The sequence below is a fragment of the Pangasianodon hypophthalmus genome, chromosome 24 (assembly GCF_027358585.1).
Source record: "Pangasianodon hypophthalmus isolate fPanHyp1 chromosome 24, fPanHyp1.pri, whole genome shotgun sequence".
NCBI lineage: Eukaryota > Metazoa > Chordata > Actinopteri > Siluriformes > Pangasiidae > Pangasianodon > Pangasianodon hypophthalmus.
Window position 1 is genome coordinate 15,940,868 of NC_069733.1, and position 19,523 is coordinate 15,960,390.

Below are 19,523 nucleotides of genomic sequence, written 5' to 3' on the forward strand. Positions count from 1 at the left end.
GGACACTTATTCACAATCACAATCTGCTCATACACTGAACATCCTTTAAACACACTTAGAACTGTTCGTGTTTACTCGTCTACACCTGTGTACGGTAATGATTTATAATCCCACTATCCGCTGTCACACAGATGAGGATGGGTTCCATTCCTGCCATGTTTGCCTCTGGCTTGCTCATAATGAATCTAAATTTACATCTGGATTGCTGTAAAGCTGCTTTGTGGCAATGTCTGTAATTAAAAAAAAAAAAAAAACGAATTCAATTGAATTGGACTTTCAGACCATATGAAAGGTCTGATGACATGAATAAAGAAAATGAATCTGATTCAAGCAAATCCTTCAGGTTCAGGAGCTACAGGTTTCATTTTTATTTCAACACAAGGTAACTGAACAACCACACGTTAACAACATGAAAACAAACAGAAGTGAAGTGAGAGATCCAGACCGATTCAGGGCCATGCTTCAGTGCAGGCCTCGTTCAGAACGCGAAACAGTTCTGACACGCATCTCAGGGTTATTACTGCAGCTGGAACAGTTTCAGGGTCTGTGCAAAAACATAAAAATGTGTTCTTTGTCATCAATCACTGGACCTCGGTTTTAAGCGTAGATGAAGTTGATCTCTCGCTGACCTCTGTATCATATGATTTACCGTTTAAAACAATAACATCCACAGAGAAACATGATGAAACAACACATTGTAAGTAAAGTGTTCATATGTATAGGTTTGTACCTGATGCTTGAATGTAAAAAGCAGGAGGGATTAAAAAAGTATCAAATTTGAAAGCCAGTTCATTTGACACAAAACAAAAAGAAAGAGCAAAATATTATATACGTTATATAAGCACAGCTTACAAACATAGATAACAATATTATTACAAAATACCTTGCAATGTAGAAAAATAACCATTATAAAAAGGGAAATTTGTGGTACCATTTAATAGAAAGATTGACGGTAATAAAAAAAATTCTTACTGTACATCAAATTTCAATAATATTGCTCGCTTACATTACACATCCAACGCGACCACCAATGCCTAGACATTTATATATAAAACTCCAAAACTGTCCAGTTTTTAAAATGCATCTTTCTGCCACTGTCATCTCTTAGATCAGTTTATTCCCAGTCTGATCCGAGAATAACCTACAAGTGCTTTAAGGCTTAAAGATATGAAATATTTAAATTATTCTATAATGTAACTGCTTTTTTTTCAGGTTTGATAAGAAAAGCTTCAATCGTTTTATTTAGCTAAACTGAAGAAACTGTTTTATTTAATCAGTTATAAAAAACGCACACCAGTGATTCTATTATTATTATTATTATTATTATTATTATTATTATTATTGATGCCATATTTTGCTCAAATGTTAATGTGAATGTTTGAATGTTTTATAACAGCATGGAAAATCACAGGTTTATATTAATATGCTCATTCTAATACATTTTCCTTTCTATAATAAAAACACACTCAGGGATTTGAATGATGGATGCCTCACATAAACCAAATAAAAAAAACAGGTGTAACTGTTGTAACTGTAACTGTTTCTGTGAGGAGATGCTTATTTAGCATTTTTGGAAAGGAGTCTCCAGTGTCAGCGCTTTTTTTTTGGACAAAGTCTTCAGGACGAGTGCTTTCTGGTTTCTCTGTAACGTGACAAGCTGCATTTTTTGTCTTATTAACTTCAAGACAGAGAAGAAAATGGAGGAGGGAATGAATATTTATACCTGGTATAACAAAAGTGTTAACAGGAACTCACTTGTTCATGGACGTTCCACAACATTAAATGGAACTATAAATGGATAAACAGTATGATATGTCATACTTTAATAATTTATTTTTTAAAGTTTCCATTTGTTGTAGTATAAGAGGAATAATAGAGGTTGGGGCGTGATGTTATAGGAAAATAATCAACTTCAGGGTGGTAACAGTAACAGCATCAGGCAGCATCATACCAAACCATCAATGATTATTTTCCTACAAAAGCACACCCCAAGTGTTTCATTTCTTACATACTTACTCAATTTGTCTACTCAATTATTATTATTTTATTGCTCAAATTTTTTAACTATGTGAGAAAAAGTTTCTTGTTTGAGAAGTAAAAAAATAACTGATTAAATAAAAACAGTACAGTTTTGACCCTGAATAGACAATGCTTCAACAAGTAATGATAACTGAACTCGAAACCAACATATGTTTTGTAGTTGCTGTATATGAACAATAAAGATACTGGCATATAATGCTGTTCACTGCTTTATACACATCCAATAAGTGCATTTTTGTAAGTGTATAAAGGATTAAATCCATTTGTAAATGCACTATGTGTTATACATCCATAAAATATAGTAAGCTGCACTTATTGGTAAAGAGCCTGACAGTCCTGGGAATCAGATGAGGAAAAATGTGGACCACATAAAACAGCCACACACAACCAAAAACTTTACAGTTAAAAATAATCACTAGCTGAGTTTGTTGGCTGTTAATCCTCTTTCTGGCAGTTCGCCCACTAACATAGCACCAGACTTGTTTGCCTAACTGTAACGGGACACCGTCTATCAATCTCTCGCCAGTCCGTGGTCTGTTGTCCACATGCTGTGACTGGAGCTGAGGCAACAAAAACCTCACATTGTGCTCTATGCCGCTGTTAATTCTTTTACTACTGAAAAACCACAAATAGTCTGACCTAGACATCTGACCTAGGGGGTCTAGCTTATTCCCCTAGACATCTCTGAAAGTGTAAGCAATTCAAATAATAAGAGACTGGTACGAGAAGCAAATAAAATTACTGTCTATGTTCTTTAACAGCAGCATTAAAGTATTAATGGTTCCTCTGTCACTCATAAACTTCCCAGAGGCATTGTATGTACTCTCCACTGTTTGCTAGAACATCTATGTTTGCCTCAATCCAACATGGAATCTAAATTTTTAGCTGAGAGAAGATGTTCCGCGTATGTTTTTGGTATCTTTATGCTGTCTTTGGTCAAGTTTTACAAGTTTCACCTGATATAATTACATATTGAAATATAGTCTCAATATGGTGTATATATGAAATATCTAGACATCAACATAGAACTGTTACAGAATGACAGAATCTCTTACAGATATGATAGGTGTGGAAGAAGTCGTGTCACACCACTGTGATTAACGATAGTACCACTGTATTCACATATGCAAAGAACTACCTTTGCTCATACTGTGGATATGCTTTTTTTTCATAAGGCATATAGCTATGAAAAGACAGCCTGGATCAATATGAAGATTGGTATGGAGTTTGGTAAATGCAGACCTGCCTATGTATAAAATTTCATAAAATAAAATTTCACCTACTGTACAACTGAATTTGTTCAAAAATGTACAAGCAGTACAACTGTCCCTTTCAAGGCACAATGTGTTAACCAGTGACTGTTCCTTCTCCAAGCTAGTCCTGGACATCAAAAGATATGAAAAAAACAAAACATCTTGCAGAACAATATACCCAGTATGCAGCAATTCCATTTGATAACCATCCAACAGTTTGTTTATCATGAACATGAGACAAGAAAGTATTAAATCAAAGGCTTCATTCACTACAGACAGGCACTGCATGGTCAGCCAAGTTATTTCTGAATTAAATGTCTATTTGACAATCTGAGGTGGCATAATAGCCATCTTTGGAGTGGTCTTAGGTTCTGTCTCTGAGGTTGTCTCCTTGCCTTTCTTTCTAGGTGGTTTTTTAATGGGTGTTTTCTTTGGTGTGGCATCTCCTGCATCTCCTATCTGGGTCCCATTTATGGCCTGCATTTCTGGGCTTTGAGGCTCAGGGTTGGAGGAGTCTGTTACAGGAGCGATCATCTTCTGAAGGTTATTGGAGGTTGGTAGAAGGGGTTTGTTGGCTCCAGTCACTGATCGCTTGGCCTTCTGGGGTGGCGTGGGCTTCTCCCTGTTGGCCTGGGGGGTAGACACCCCATTGGGTTTGATTCCAACTGAAAGGCCTTCATTGCGATTCAGGCTCTGGGTCTTCTCTTTCAGCTGGGCAGCGAGAAGAGTGGCCGCCTCTGAGTTTATATGAGGATGCATGATCTTTGGACTCTTAGGTGGCTCTTTGGTAGTGTCACTACCTTTCCTATCTGAGTGGAAGTTTCCAATTTTCTTTAAGGCATTCTGGACAGCTCCATTGATGTGCTCAATGGGGTCTGAAGCTTTGCGGGCTTTGGTTTTGCTTGCGGAATCATTCCCATCACCCTTGCCATCTTGATTCTTCTGATCACATTTCTTGCTTGACTTCTCCTTTGATCGCTGCTTCTCTTCCCCCTTTCCAGAACCTTCGGTGGTGGTTCTTTTCTTCTCTTTTGGTGGGGAAGGTGCCTGGCCCTTCTCTGTTTGGTTGGCTCCAGAAGTTCCATGGATCCAAGACACCTTTGGTTTGGTAGAGGGGTCTGGTGGCCGGGGTTTGGTCTTCTCAGGGGATGTGGCCTTGTCACTGGCTTTGGTCTCAGCTGTGCTGTCCTCCTCCTCTTTGGAATTCTTAGAGAGGCGAGCAATTCGGGCATAAAGAGCTCCCATAGCTGACTCCGATCCACTTGTGGAGCCTTCACTGTCTGACTTCAGCAGCGGCTGCTCACTGCCATCGTTGATAGGCTTTGTTGTCGCTCTTGTGTCTTTGAGAGAGGTGTACTCTCCAGCATCATCCTCATTCACAGCCACTAGATTCTCTGTAGTGGCATTGGGGCTGGGTCTTGCATTACCCTCATTTATGGTATCTAAATGAAACATGAGGAAGAAAGTGGTTAAACAAGGGAAAGAGCCAGATGTTCTGCATTTTAACTACTCTATCAATCAGCTTTTTACTTTTTCTTATAATACACTTTGGTTTTCAGGGTCTGTCCAGAGAACATTCACACTTTACTCTAAAAAAGACTGCCTGGGAACTGTTTCTGGCTATTTTTTTTTTGTCATCAACCCAAATTGCTTAGAAAACACCAATTGTTATTCTCTCTACTGCTCAACTATTTACACAAGAAAATGATTCATGACTTGGCCACATTCCCAATGCTGACTCGACCATTCATGCCATTTCCTGTTTGTATTTTCACAATGCACACACAGTGCACACGCCTGAAGGCTTGGCATTACCACAACAGTGAGTCTGTCTTCACAATCGCTTTCCATCAGACTCGGTCAGCACAAAAATTGTTCAGAGACTCCTCAACTCCCTAATTGCTGCTTCCTGTCAGCCAAACAGGCAGCTGGATTTGACAATGACTCACCTTCATGGGGTACGCAGTAAACTGGGCCATCTTCACTTGTCTCAAAAGAGGAGAAGGACTCCTGGGAGGACCAGGATGGAGTCTGATGCTCGGTGGCAGATGGGGGCTCTATGAAACTGCAGTCAAAGGTGTTCTCAGGGTCATGGCGAGATACTGAAAAAGATGGGAAAAGAAAAACAAATACAGGGGTCAAGATGGGCAAGCATCGGATGTTTCCTTGGGTTTCACCAGAAACAAGGGCTCTTTTTATGATTTTTAAAGAAACAGATTCTTGAAGGGAGCAGATGCCACACATTTACCACATTTGGCAGACACCCTTATCCAGAGTGACTTACATTTATCTTTTACATTTATTTAACTGAGCAGTTGAGGGTTAAGGGCCTTGCTCAAGGGCCCAGCAGTAGCAGCTTTGCAGTGCTGGGATTTTAACTCACAACCTTCCAATCAGTAGTCCAATGTCTTAATCACTGAGCTACCACTTCCCAGAAGGCAACTGGGCAGATGTCAGGGAAAGGGTGTGTTTTGCCATCTAGTCAGAATGCAACAAAGGCATCCATGCTTTAAACAATTACAAAAGCCACCAAAACCCTTCTTATTCTTTATCCACAGAGGAATAAGGAATGTAGTTATGTTTAAACATTTAAAATTATAACTATTTGATGTGTGCTTTGATATGAGTTTAACGTGATTTAAGGCACTTAGAGTTGAAAAGGAAATGCTATTTAAGTATTTATTTAAAGTTTAAATAAATTCATCTGAGCTCCATATGTGATTGTTTAGCCTTCTTAACTGGATGAATCTTTGTTTAGAACAGGTCTCCAAACCTAATATAGTTCAGAGTGTTTTTTTATGGCCCAGACTCCTTGTCCTACTCTCCTGCTTGTGGCTATTGTTTTCTGCTGATCTAGAGAAGCAGGACAGCTGTGGGACGCCTGTGGTTTATCCTCCACATCTGCTTTCAGACAGGAAGAGCTGGAGAAGATGCTAACCACCCAAGCCTGGCTTGTTTACAGCTCTCTGACGTGATGCAAGCAATTTGACCCTTTTTTTTATCTAAACCTTTTGAGAAGGCTCTTTTCATAGCCGAAGATGGATAGAGCCCTTCCAAAAGGTACTTCCATTATCATTAGTATTTAAGACTCGCTTTCACCAGGTCATGGACTTATTTACAGGTTAAGTAAATCAAATTACAAAGCAAAAATAATAGCATCTGTGCTAAAAATGTGAACGAAACAGATGGTCAGTGTATATCAACAGCAGGACAACCAGGAAGTGACGACTTAACATGTACCACTTTTCCAACATATTTTACATATAGAAGAATGCAAACAAGTCTTTGCTCTACATAATTTCACACTGCAAGAACATTAACAGAGCTAACTCACGAGGGAATGTCACACTATAAACTGGCACAACATGCATGTGAGAACTATGTGCTAGCAGACTGAATGCTTTGTTCCTGTGGGGTTAGCGGAAGGCTGACAACTGCAGGCCTTGGGAGCAGAGAGACAGCCCCAGACTGGCCTCGACGCCACTACAAACCCACAATCTGCTATGCAAGTTGGACCAAAGCACATTCTTGGCACATCTAGACTGCACTGAGCCACACAGCTGTCTATAAAATGCCTCCAGAGATACCAGACCAGGTTTAAGCAAAATCTAACCTTAGAACTTCTAAAGAGGGCTCCAGAGATATATGAGTGATGACATGGAGTTGGTTGAAATGCCCAGAGAACATAAATACCCCATAGCATTTTAATTAGGTTAATTTTGATTGCTTGCCCTGCAATGGACTGGCATCCCATCCAGGGTATATCCCTGCCTCATGACCAGTGTTCATAGGCTCTGGACCCACCGTGACCTTGACCAAGTGGTTACTGACAGTGAGTCAGTGAGTGAGTAATTTTGATTTTTGTACAATGTCTAAATAATTAGTGATCAGTTGTTCCAGTGCCTTTGTATACTTTGTCTTAGTTAATGTTTGTGAAACCCCACCCTCACCAATCACAAAACCGAGTTCAATCATCCATCCCACATAACTTGTATCAAAATTATGAGTTCCTGCTTGAACCAACTTTTTGTCTGAGAAACCTAGAGATTTAAAGCAAATTAGCAAGTATAGCCTCCTGTGATATATTTTGCCTGCTAGTCTTGGAGAGAATTAGACTATTAGGCCATGCTTGCCTTATTCTAATATCCAATTGATCAAAGAATTGAGCCTTTATCTCGTATTCATTCATCGTCAGTAAATGCTTCGTTGGTAAGGGTGGTGATGGCGCTGGAGTTTATCCAAGGAACACTGGATATGAGGCAGTAAGGGATACCGCATCGCAGGGCACCATGCACACACGATCATTTACACCAAGGAGCCAATCAACCTGGTATGGTTTTGGGAGGTGGGAGGAAACTGCAGAACCCAGAGGAAACCCACATGCACATGATGACAACAAGCAAACCTCCACACTTACAGAAACCCAAACTCAGCATTGAACCAAGGCCTTTATCTGCTGTGCCAATGCCATTTTACATTTTACACAAGACATAGAATCAAGTGCGGCTCTTGATTGGTCAGAATGAAAACTTGCAGCCATATTGGTCCTTTGTGTATATTATTGAAGATCCCAGGAATTTAAACCAGATCTAATCTTAGAATTACATTTCTCTTCTAAAAGGGTCTGTGGAGATACAGTGCCAATGACTGCCAGCAGATTTAAGCCACATAAAATCAAATAAGACGAATATTTGTCCTAAAATGAGCTAAAGAATGTACTTTGTGCTGTGGGAACAAACAAAAGTTGGAGAACTCAAAGTGGCTGCGCTCATAGCTCATGTTGAAATGTCATGGTTATGTATTACACTATTGGCTGTAGATTAGAAAACATTCTGTAATCAAATAATGCAATCAAAAGCTAGCTCACATGGCTGAGAAAGATTCATGGAAAAATAGTTTGTCCCTCTGTTAAATGGGAAACCAACCACAGTCTGTCTACATCCTCCCTTTTGTGAGATCTGTGCCAATTTGCTCAATATGTCGAAAGCAGAAACTCAGAGCAACGTCACCTAAAATTGATTGGTTTCATCCACAGAGCTGCTTATTTTAGATTTTAGTACATTTTATGAAAGATCTCTGTGCAGCACTGCGTTATGAGCAGTCCTACGGCAGATAAATCACCACGCCAAAACAGAATGGCATTTGCTCACTTCCTGTTTCAGGCTGGCCCAACCCCCACTCTCTTGGAATGCTCAGGATGCTGGATCCCCTCTGAGGGTAGGGTTACAAAAAGGATAGAGGGGGAAAACTAGGGAAGGGGAAAAAGTAGGGGGAAGCAGCAGACCTTAGTGCAGCATGCAGCCAATGAGGACAGCAGTCACTGAAAAAAGATGGAGGTTTAGGGGAAAACCTTAAACATACAGCTTACTTTGTGTTCAGTTCATGTCTTCATATAGTATTCCAACTATTGGTGGATGAAATAAACATTGTTTTGTGCCTCCAATTTGGCTGGACATTAATTCATTTCACCGTGATTTGCTGACATTAAGACTCCTTCTCTTAAAAGTGGTCACACTCCAATAAAAAACATCTTTAATTGCTTTTGGCTCCTTATTTGTTTTATTTATTATTTTGTTCTAGGTTTTTGCAGCTTGAGAAGGTTTTATTGAAATATGAACCTCAAGTTCATCTTCAGCCAGGCTGACAAAGATATTATTGTTTTGGAGTGGATTTTTACACAGACATTGTGTAGACGACTCTTTGAATTATGATGCGGTGAAGGAAGCGCATGTCTCCCATAGGGAAGAAATGACTTTGGGCAAATCTTGGCCTTAGTATCCAGCACAGGCTTGTGACTTGTCTGCAGGCCACACATGAACATGTCTGCAAGTTAAATGAAACCCAGTCTGTAGAGTTTAAACATTATTAGTCATGACCAAACCTTTTTATAATGATGCATTTGAATGGAGAATAGTCCATGCAGGAAAAAGGAAATGACAAGACATAATAATAGATGTGCACATGATGCTGTGTCACTGGGGCTTTTTAAAGCTTTCGACTTTTTGCGTGACTTTCAGAGAGTTTTATCTTTTTAGGCTGGAAGCCATCATGTGATGTAAATGCAATAAACATTTTGCTGGACTTTTTTATGCCTACGGTAATAAAAAGTCTATACGAGAATGTCAAAGAAGCACAAGCGGTGGTTAAAGAAACAAAGCCCAACTACATAATAAATCCTTCATTATGTACACTCTTAAAAACAAAGATGCAGTAAATGTTGTTTAGTCTGATGCCATAGAGGAACCATTTTTCCAAATGAACCAAGGGTTTTTCAATTTTTTTGAAAGAACCAAAGCTCCTTAAAGAATCTTTAGGTGGATTATTCTTTTTGTTGGTGCCACAATGAACTGAATAATCAAAAAATATACATATAATGTAAACCTTTATGGTGGACAATTGGTGGAATTCTGCATTCACTGTGGTAAAACACCAAAATATCTAACAAAAGGATTTTTAAGGAACTAAAAACGGTGTTACTCTAAAGAATCCATTATGGAAACCTTAATTCTGGATGTATGAAGTACACCGAGTAGTTGAAGAAACAGCAAAATTAGAGAAAAAAACACACCCCTTAGGTACACTCTTAAAATAAAGCCAGCAGAAATGGTCCTTTAGAGGAATGCCATAGAAGAACTACTTTTGCTTGCCTGAAGAACCTCCTATTGCACGATTTTTAAGTATGTTTGCATTGGTGCTCCAATGAGGTGAATAGTTATTATTATATTATTATTAATTAAGATATTTATGGGGTGAAAACTGAAGGTTATGTAAGTAACCATGGTTCTATGACTGAGTGGAGGACCGCCAAAGGAAATCACCCTGGCAGTCTAGAACAAAAGGAAGTAGAGCTGTGGGGTTTTGCAGTTAGTTGGAACACCAAAAAAATAAAGCTTAAAACCAATTTATCAAAAGGTTCTTTGGCAACCAAAAATGGTTCCTCTGTGGTGTTGCTCTAAAGAACCCCTTATAACATCTTTTCATGAATGTATAGGAACGCAAAGCATAAGGGATAGATAAAGAACCATAACTAGATAATAAAGCCTCCATTACATACAAAAAATGACAGAACGTTTCAGTGCCATAGAAGAAACACTTCTGGTTGCCTGAAAACTTTGTTGGTTCCACAAGAACCCATTCAAAAGTCCAATACACATTTATGATGTGAAAATTTATGATGGGAAATATGGTAGAATTGTCAAGTTCCTAGTCACACCAATAAAAACTTATTTAAGAACATCCCTGAAAAAGTTCCTTAAGGAACCTAAGGCTTTTCTATGGTATCAGACCAAAGAACCTTTTTTTTATCCTTAAGAGTGTATTCTTTGTAGTTCTACAGGGATACCAATGTCCTCTTCTGTAGGGTTTTACATAGAACTTTAAAGGGTTGCTGTAACTACAAACTGAGTGTTGGGTTCTACACGGAAACTTTAAGATGTCCCCATCTTCAAACTGAGGGTAAAAGTGCAAAATACTGGTTAGCTTCACTAAAAGCGTCCAAGATTTTGGAGATGTTTATTTGGACACCTTAATTTTCCCAAAAAAAAACCCTCTTAACAGCCAGTTTGCCAGCATCACGCAGACCACAAGAGCTCACCACAGGGGTTCCGTCTTGGCAAAAACAGGAGCGTCTTTGATTAAGGACCACTCAGAACCTGAGCTCTGAACCACAGAGGTTTTAATAAGGAATAGGGGAATGAGAGAAGAAACTGGAGGAGAAAAAGTGCCTGTTTGGACTCAGAATAATACAGACACGCGGCACTGCAGGGAGCCAAGAGCAATAAGACCGGTACCGAGAGCATTCCTTTCAAATGAAAGCAACAAGACCCTGATCGAGTAGCCACGGTTCACTTTTTAACCCAGCGACAGCACTTTACCGCTGGTCTCAGATCAAACAGTGAAAGAAGAGGAGCATTAATGTTTGGTAGCAATAACGTAAGGCGACATGGCGTGAGACGTGTGGCAGCACATCAGTCGAGAACACCGGATCCCACAAACATGCACAGTAAAACCAAGTAAACTAATCCAGTTTATATAAATAACACTGAGCCAGAGCAATGAAGAAGAACCACAGTGGATGGCTATTAATAAAAACAGCACTGTGTACTTAAGCCTAAGCAAGTAAAACAACATGTCCATCATGAAGACAACCATTTATATATAGGCTCAAATTAGAGAGGTAAAAAAGGAAAGCATGGGCTGCTAACCGTTATGAAAAATGACACGTTGTACTTACGGTAGGGTCCAAAAGTCTGAGTGTACTGTTTTTATTTCATCAGTTATGAAAAACTAACACAATTTTGTCAGATTAAATTTCTCACACACTATTACATCACGTTCTGAGTAACTGGAAGTCAAAACACGTTTGTTATTCTTTCCTAAATGCGGTAGGAAGAATAATAAAATGCCTACTACCTGAGGTGTAAATCATTAATATTGACAAAAGCTATCATTGTGCACTGTGTAAAATTAAAGCAACAGTAATAAATATTCCGATATGTATTTCAATATCATACAAGGGTCTACCAATTAAAGTATAACTGTCTAAATTTTAAATGTCATATTACAAGTCAATTCAAACATGAAGTCTTTTTTTTTAAAGCAAACACAAATTTTTATGAGAGTGTTTTATGTAATTGTTTAACTTATTTATGTAATTATGTAACTTCATTGTAAATGCATAACAATATATAATAATTAATAAAAGTATTTACATTGCATCACTTTTTAAATACTGTATCTTATGTTGCATGAAGTGAATAAAATTTGCAATTTTATAATTGTGGATGGAGAGAAGGCGGGTCGAACCGGCAGGTAAAGCGTGATGATTCTCACCTGTGTGTGATCAGTGAAAGGTGATTTGTTTGTGTCTCTTTGTGCTTTCAGTGGCCTCCAGGAGAGGCAGAATGAGAGAGAGAAAGTCAACCAGCACAGAGCCGTGTGTGTGCGTGTGTATGTGTGCGTGCTTATAAAATAAAACTGCTGAAAACCAAAAGTGGTGCCGAAAAACAGGTGCCGAAACTCGGCATACTGAGAATCATCACGCGTTACCCGCCGGTTTGACCCGCCTCCTCTCCGTCCACAGCCGACACTCGACCACGCCCCCACTGCCACAATAATCTTTGCTTTGCTGTTTGTTGGCTTAGTGAAGAAAAATAAAGTAAATATACATTTGAACATTTTTGTGAAATTTGGTCTAACTGATAAATAGGTGCAAGAATAAAAATAATACTATCACTAACTTTTCTAAAACAATTTTTTTCGGAAGAGGTAGTGTTTTATGTACCCTTAACTGACATTACTGACATTAATGCATTAGTTAATACAGACAAACTTCATCAGTACGCCACAAGTAACTAACACTTGTATTTATTGACGTTGTTTTTATAGCAAACCAAATAAATGAGTAAATGAGTAAAATGAAGCTTATAAACAACACCTCAATGAACATCTTGATTAAAATTCAGAACTGAGGCTAAACAGCAAGTTTTAATTTACACCTTGTGACCAGAGTTCGGAAAGTTATCAGCATGTAGTAACATGCTGTAATTCCCCCCCCCCCCCCCCCCCCCCACACCCCATTTTCTCCCGTTTGGTCATTTGCCAATTTCCACCCACCAATCAGCTGTCCCCAGCACACGATAGGCTAACACATGCTTCCTCAGAGACACGTAAAGCCAGCCATTTTTTTGAGCTCATGCTGCATCACAGGGCACTTTCTCTGAGGACATTCGATGAAAAGCACTATCTGCCCTCTTCCACATACATGAGCTCACAGACACCAGTGATTGGCTACTGTCTCTTTGATTGACAGGGGAGATAGAGAGACAGTGCCATCTCTCCCACCCAGACAGATCTCTAGTCCCCCAGCTATGAACGGCTGTGGCATCGCCAGGATTCAGACTTGAGGTCTCCCAGCATTTAACTTTGTTTCTTTGTTTATGCTACCTAATGCAGTAAATAATGCTAGTTAAAGGAACCTTAATGTAAAGCATTACTCAAAAAGGTTTATGCATGCTTTCTGCTACATCTGGGAAAATTTGGGTTTACATGAAGTTTCATAAAAAACATCCCCTTGATAGTGGATTCAGACATTTAGATCCTAGCATAAACCCAACAAGAGACACACAGCCTTTACCATAATTAGAATTAACTAGAATTACTGTAACAAATGACTTTGCTCTTCTTACTGTATCCTAATGATATCTTCAAGATATCACATTCAGCCTGGTACTGTTTATTTCTCAAATGAAGAATGTGGACATACCGACGACTTTGGGGAGTTTCTGTCTGCGCAGGGGAATTCTGGGAAGCTTTGTGCTGATTCGGCTAAATCGTCCACACAGGATCCTCTTGGCCTTCTTACTGCTGGTTGAATTTTCCCGGTCTGAACTGTAGACACAAGATGTGTGTTGAGGACAAAACAATCAGCTCTACACTTCAGGCTGCTGTGTGTTGTGCATCTGTGTGGTCCAACAGTCTGAGGCCAATGTGCTTTGTATTTCTTTAGTTACAAAAAAATGCAAGTAAAAATAATTTGTGTGAATTATTCAGAAGATCAGGGTCAAATATGTAAGAAATAAAACACTTGGGGCCAATTTCTTATAGGAAAAGAACTAATGATGGGGTGGTTATCACAGCAATTTCAAAACAATTATTATTTTTTTGTTTATTAGAGAATGACCAGCCATATTTTTATCCATTTATAGTTACATTTACTGGTGTAGAATGTTCACAAAACAGTTAATTTTATCACTTGTCACAATGTTTTAACAGCTATAAACAGTTATTCTTTCACCAGCCTCTCTTTTTTTCTCTCTTGAAGTTAAAAAGACAGCTTACAGCTGTTTGTGTTACTGAGAAACTGGAAAACACAACATCTGCCCTTAGACTTTCTCAAAGTTAAAGCTTTATATCTGGCTGTTAGAAAGCGGTGACACTAGAGACTCTTTCCAAAAACGTTAAATAAATGTCACCACAATACACTTGGCACTACTGTCAGAGCTGCTGTTATAGAATTACGAATTCTACAGCCTGTAGTGCATAAGTGATATTAGATGAGATGGAACAACTTAGATCTGTGTTTGATTAGACAGTGCTCATTAACGTACCTACTGCGGTCTTTGTTGCTACAGAGGCAGCAGCAACAGAGCAGTAAGAGCAGGATGAGCAGCAGTAAGGACACCAGCGTGCCTGCAGCGATCACACCCATCCGCTGGTTAGGATCTAAGGAAAGAGGGGAAGGAATAAAACTTCAGGGACTTGTATGATTAACAACAGGAATTGGACAGGACTTGGTTTAACTACTGGCTACAAGGAAAATATTTGGGAACACACAAAACGCTTCAGTGCAACAGTTACATAGCGTGTGCAGTCGAGAGTGATTATGATTTACATACACATTTGTGATTAGGTGATTTGTCTAACAGGATAAGTATGTCTAATTGGTTAAGATTCTGATTGTCTACAGGAAAGCTTTACCATCTGTTTGAACATGGTGGCTATAATAAGCTTTGCTTGACGTTCACTAAAAAACCTCTACTGACCTACACTATATCTACCTGTCTGTCTATTGTACAAGGTTTTTACTTTGTTTTCTTAATTTTCATCTATGCTCTCTCTATCTCTCTCTCTCTCTCTGCCTCTCTCGCTCTCCCATTTCTCTTTTTCTTTTGTAGTATTTCTCTCCTCCATGAGAAGCTGCACTCACTCTCGCTAAAGCAGGAAGGGAGCCAAAAAACACAGCCATAAAAATCAGACACCACTCTGGAAACGCCATTAGGGCAGCCATGCTAAAGGCTGCAGCTGTCTACTATACTGACCTACATAGGACACACACACACACACACACGGACACTCCTAACAACGCATGTTACTAGCAACAGCTGTGTTTCATTCAGCCATAAAACTTTGTTTTCAGTGTTAGGAAAAGTCTCATGTTTGACATTATCAAAGCTTTTCTAAGATGTTTTTGATGCAGGGATACTTCAGCTTGAAAGTAAAGATAAATCATGTGATTGCTACGGTGGCCCATTAACAAACCAAAAACACAACAGCAAATCAGAAAACCAAACAGCAACTTTGGAAACACAACAACGAATTTGAATAAACAACAACAAAACAAAAAAAAAAAATACACAACAACAAAATGAAAAGCACAACCACAAATTTTGAAAAAAAAACAAAAACAAAATCAAAAACCAACGGCAAATTTGGAAACACGGCAGCAAAATTAAAACATTAAAACACAACATCAAATTCAGAAACAAATTCAGAAACAAAACCAAAAACACAACAGCAAATTCAGAAACACAACAACAAAATGAAAAACAACATCAAATTTAGAAACAACAACATAACCAAAAATACAACAAATTCAGAAACAACAACAAAACCAAAAATACAACAGCAAATTTGGGAACAACAACAAAAACAACACCAGCTAATTTGGAAACGCAACAACAAAACCAAAAAAACACAACAGGGAGGTCCTAACTGAACATCAAATACTTGTTGCTGATTGGCTAGAGCTTGCGTCAATCTGAGAGCCTAAACGAATCTTCTGGTGCTTCTACTTGTGCTTATTTTTTTTATCAGGAGGATTTATATGATGTTATTTTAGACATGCTGTCAACTTTGCACAACATTAATGTGAGTATGCCTAAAAAAAAAGCTGCCTAAAGAAAGCCAGGTTATTTAGAAGAAAGAATCACTCCACACTACAATAACATAAGTAACTGTAATAAATCATCTTTGCTATCTAGCTAGATAACTGACTGAGAAAGCGGAAATCTTTTTCCGTGTTATAGTCATACCCCGTGTCCAATCAGAAAGGAGCATGTGCACACGTTTCGTTTTGAAGTAATGTTGAGGTGTTTCTGAATTTGTTGTTGTTTCTGGTTTGTTAATATGTTTTGCGCTTATGGACCATCGTGGACTACACACAGAAATTCAAAACATCGCTAATTCTGTCCAATTTTTTTCCCCTCTTTCGCAATAAACCAAATCCACAGCTTGGTTGGTGATGACTCATGTGATGTCCTGCATTCAACCAGAAACGTTGACTCACGTGTACTGAAATAAACCTTCCTTTTTCTGTGTCAGTATTCTCTACACCGCTAGGAACATCAACAATAACCGTGGGCCGATATTACATTTTCATATCACCACAGAGGCCTAATCTTTTCTCACAGATTTTGGTTTTTTACTTAAGGATAGTGTTCATAGGGCTTCATGACACCTTCATAAGCCTTTTTAACGACAACTGACATAAGGACATCAACTATAACCATGGGTTGATATTACATTTTCATGTCACCATAGCTGCCTAATCTCTTCACAGTTTACAGGCTACATGACACCTTCATAAGGACTTTATGACAACTGACATAAACCTACAGAATAATTTATAATGATGTCACTTGTCATAAGGACATCAACTATAACCACTTTAATCTCACTTTCTGGTAACTTTATTTAAGGACAAATAACACAGGGCTACATGACACCTGCATAAGACCTTCTTGAAAACTGACATAAACCTTTATAACATTTATAAAAGCTTATTCCACCATTTCAGTGTCAAATTGTGATAGAGAGATGTTGACATATGACTGTTATGGCACTTTTTCAGGGTGACTCATGTTATGTCAAGGTCACTTGATAGTTATTAAAACCCAGTTTACTCTAATTTAGATTTAAGGATTATACACTTTTCAATATTATCACAACATTCTAGTGAGAATTTTTACTGGCATTAAGTAGTTTCTTAGAAAACTGATTGGTTACAAGCTTTCTTTCTTTCCAGATTTAGATTCTTTCTTTCTTTCTTTCCATATTTATATTCTTTCCTGATTTATATTCTTTCTTTCTTTTTTTCCTGACTTGTATTATGTCTTTCTTTCTTTCTTTCTTTCTTCCTTTCTTTTGAAAATATGTAACTAGTTCATTGACACATTCCACACTGATCACTTCAGACTGTGCCCTACAACCTTTTTTTAATTAGTGTTAGTTTATTCACAGTTTTAAACATCTGAACTTTTTTAAACGCTTGCAGCTGACCCAGTCTGCCCTCTGCATTAGAAAACACACCACGTCCTTCATTTCCCTTGACGCAATGGAAAAAAAACAAGTGATGTGAGACCCCACAAGTATGTCTCAAGCCTCCAAGAATACTCCTGTGTCTCCAAAACAAACGTCATACCAAACTATCCCAGGCTTATTCATCTTATTTTCTCACAGATTATAAGTAAAAGAGAGAGATGGGAGGTTGTTCTTACATAGATTGCAGGCTCCAGACACGGGGTTACAGCTTTTATCATGGCAAGGACATGTTTGTGCGCAGTTTACCCCAAACTGGCCTGACTCACAGGTCAGATTGCAACTGAAAAAAGGAAAAGAGAAGAAACAGTCAATGAAAGTGCTAATGAGTAATGAGTGTAAAAATGAGAAGCTTTAAACAACATGTTTAACTTTGGCCAAGGATATGTATACGTCAGCAAGACTCTCATAACACGAACGTGACTGAGTCATTCAGCGTATGTGGAAAATATCACATCGTCCATAACTTTGTTCGGTCTTTGCTTTTATGGAAGGTGTACGACATTGTTATTAATGGAAAAATATCTCCAATCTGACGGTATAATAACATCTGCACCTGTTATAACTCCAGAACTGAGTATATCCAACATAAAATGATTTTACACATCAGTGATTGATTATATGTGAATTACAGAAACAACGGAAACAGCAGGAGAACGAGAGAAAACCCTTATTTTCTTCACTTTGCATGACCCAAGTTTGAGTTTTTATGACTTTCTCGATGGAATTTAGGAGCTGCTACAATCAACCTCCTTGCTCTGTTGGAAAAAATGCTGCTTGGCAAACTGGTCTCATTTCCTAACATTTCGTAAAGGTCTAACTTTAATAAACACACTGTGTGATTTGTGCCAATCAGCCATTTCTGTTAAACAGATAAGCTGGAGAAAAACAGAAGACTTTTTTTTTTTCCCCTAATTCACTTAATCTTTCAATGCAATTAGTCGCTAAATGCCCCAGTCAGGATGTTTTCAGAACTCTTTCGCACATTTTCTTTCCCACAGAGAAAACGGCTCCATACTGGATTTGTTCACTGATCTGATTTCAATCCTTAGTGTTTTTGTGCCTGTTTCTTCTATAAACATATACATGAAATGGGACAGAAATGGTCTGTTCACATGCATTTTAGCAACAAACATCCTGGCTGAGGTCGTAATCTGCTAATGTGCTGAGTCGCATCGAAACCACAAGCTTTCATGGAATGCAGCGTTCCACGCCTCTGGAGCCGTGGAAAAACATGCACATATTATGAAATAGCAATAAATGTTTAGGAATTTTATAATGGAAGAAAAACCTTCAGTGATCTTATGCACATGGGCTTGTACATTCACACGGGCTTGTGCTCACCCTGTTTACAAAAAGATTTTTAACATGTTTACAAAAAGATTTAACGAATGGCCCACTGTTCTGGTATTCATTTCTTCTAAGTCTAAATTTTCTGATAACTCCAAATTGAGTTCTGAATATGGCAATAGTGTGAGATAATTTACCAACACACCAATATTCCTGTCAGTTTTGTGTTATTTCCACCTTCACTGGGCTGTATAAAAGGTTTAGTCCTAGCTAAACAAATCATTAGCATCTGTGATTAGCTAGCTATATTATTAACTTCCCATATTGTAGACACTAACTCACAATTCATGTTGCAATTTGGACAAACCAGGAGACACCTACAGGAAGTCTACGATGGGTTCTAGAAGGTTCTAGAATATACTTTCAGGTATAGAATGGAAAACGTTCATTGACTTAAAAAATGGGAATTCAAAAATGGCAAGACTTTTCCTGTGATTTTATAATGAAAATAAACCCTAAAGGAGTCAAGAATAGGGAAATTCATCAGGAATCCTACACCGAGGACCGATTTGTCAATGGTCCTTCAATGGAAAGATTACTTCACGGATTCGAGAATATGAATTGTTTAGGAATTCTAGAATGGCAAGATATGCCTTCAGGGAATATAGAAGGGGAAGATTCTTCCAGAGTTCTTGAACGCCAATAACTTTCAGAGGATACAGAATGGCAATACACCTGTATGGATATATAGGATGGCAGGAAGAAACTGTCAAAGGTTCTAGAATATAAAAAAGGGTTTTTGGAATGTGAAAATCTTCGGGAATTTTAGAATGGTAAGATTTT

The 19,523-nt window shown here is 38.3% G+C and overlaps 1 protein-coding gene across 1 annotated transcript in view; it reads right to left on the reverse strand.

The window, feature by feature from the left end:
- Positions 1 to 338: 338 nt before the first annotated feature.
- The window catches only part of scarf2 (scavenger receptor class F, member 2), a 37,060-nt gene continuing 17,875 nt past the window's right edge, over positions 339 to 19,523 (reverse strand). The window contains exons 7-11 of the mRNA XM_026931363.3: positions 17,570 to 17,673; positions 14,402 to 14,516; positions 13,558 to 13,682; positions 5,243 to 5,395; positions 339 to 4,735 (exon numbers count right to left, since the gene is read on the reverse strand). Of these exons, the coding sequence (XP_026787164.3) occupies positions 3,612 to 4,735; positions 5,243 to 5,395; positions 13,558 to 13,682; positions 14,402 to 14,516; positions 17,570 to 17,673 (1,621 nt within the window). The 3' untranslated portion in view covers positions 339 to 3,611. The remainder of the gene's footprint in view (positions 4,736 to 5,242; positions 5,396 to 13,557; positions 13,683 to 14,401; positions 14,517 to 17,569; positions 17,674 to 19,523) is intronic.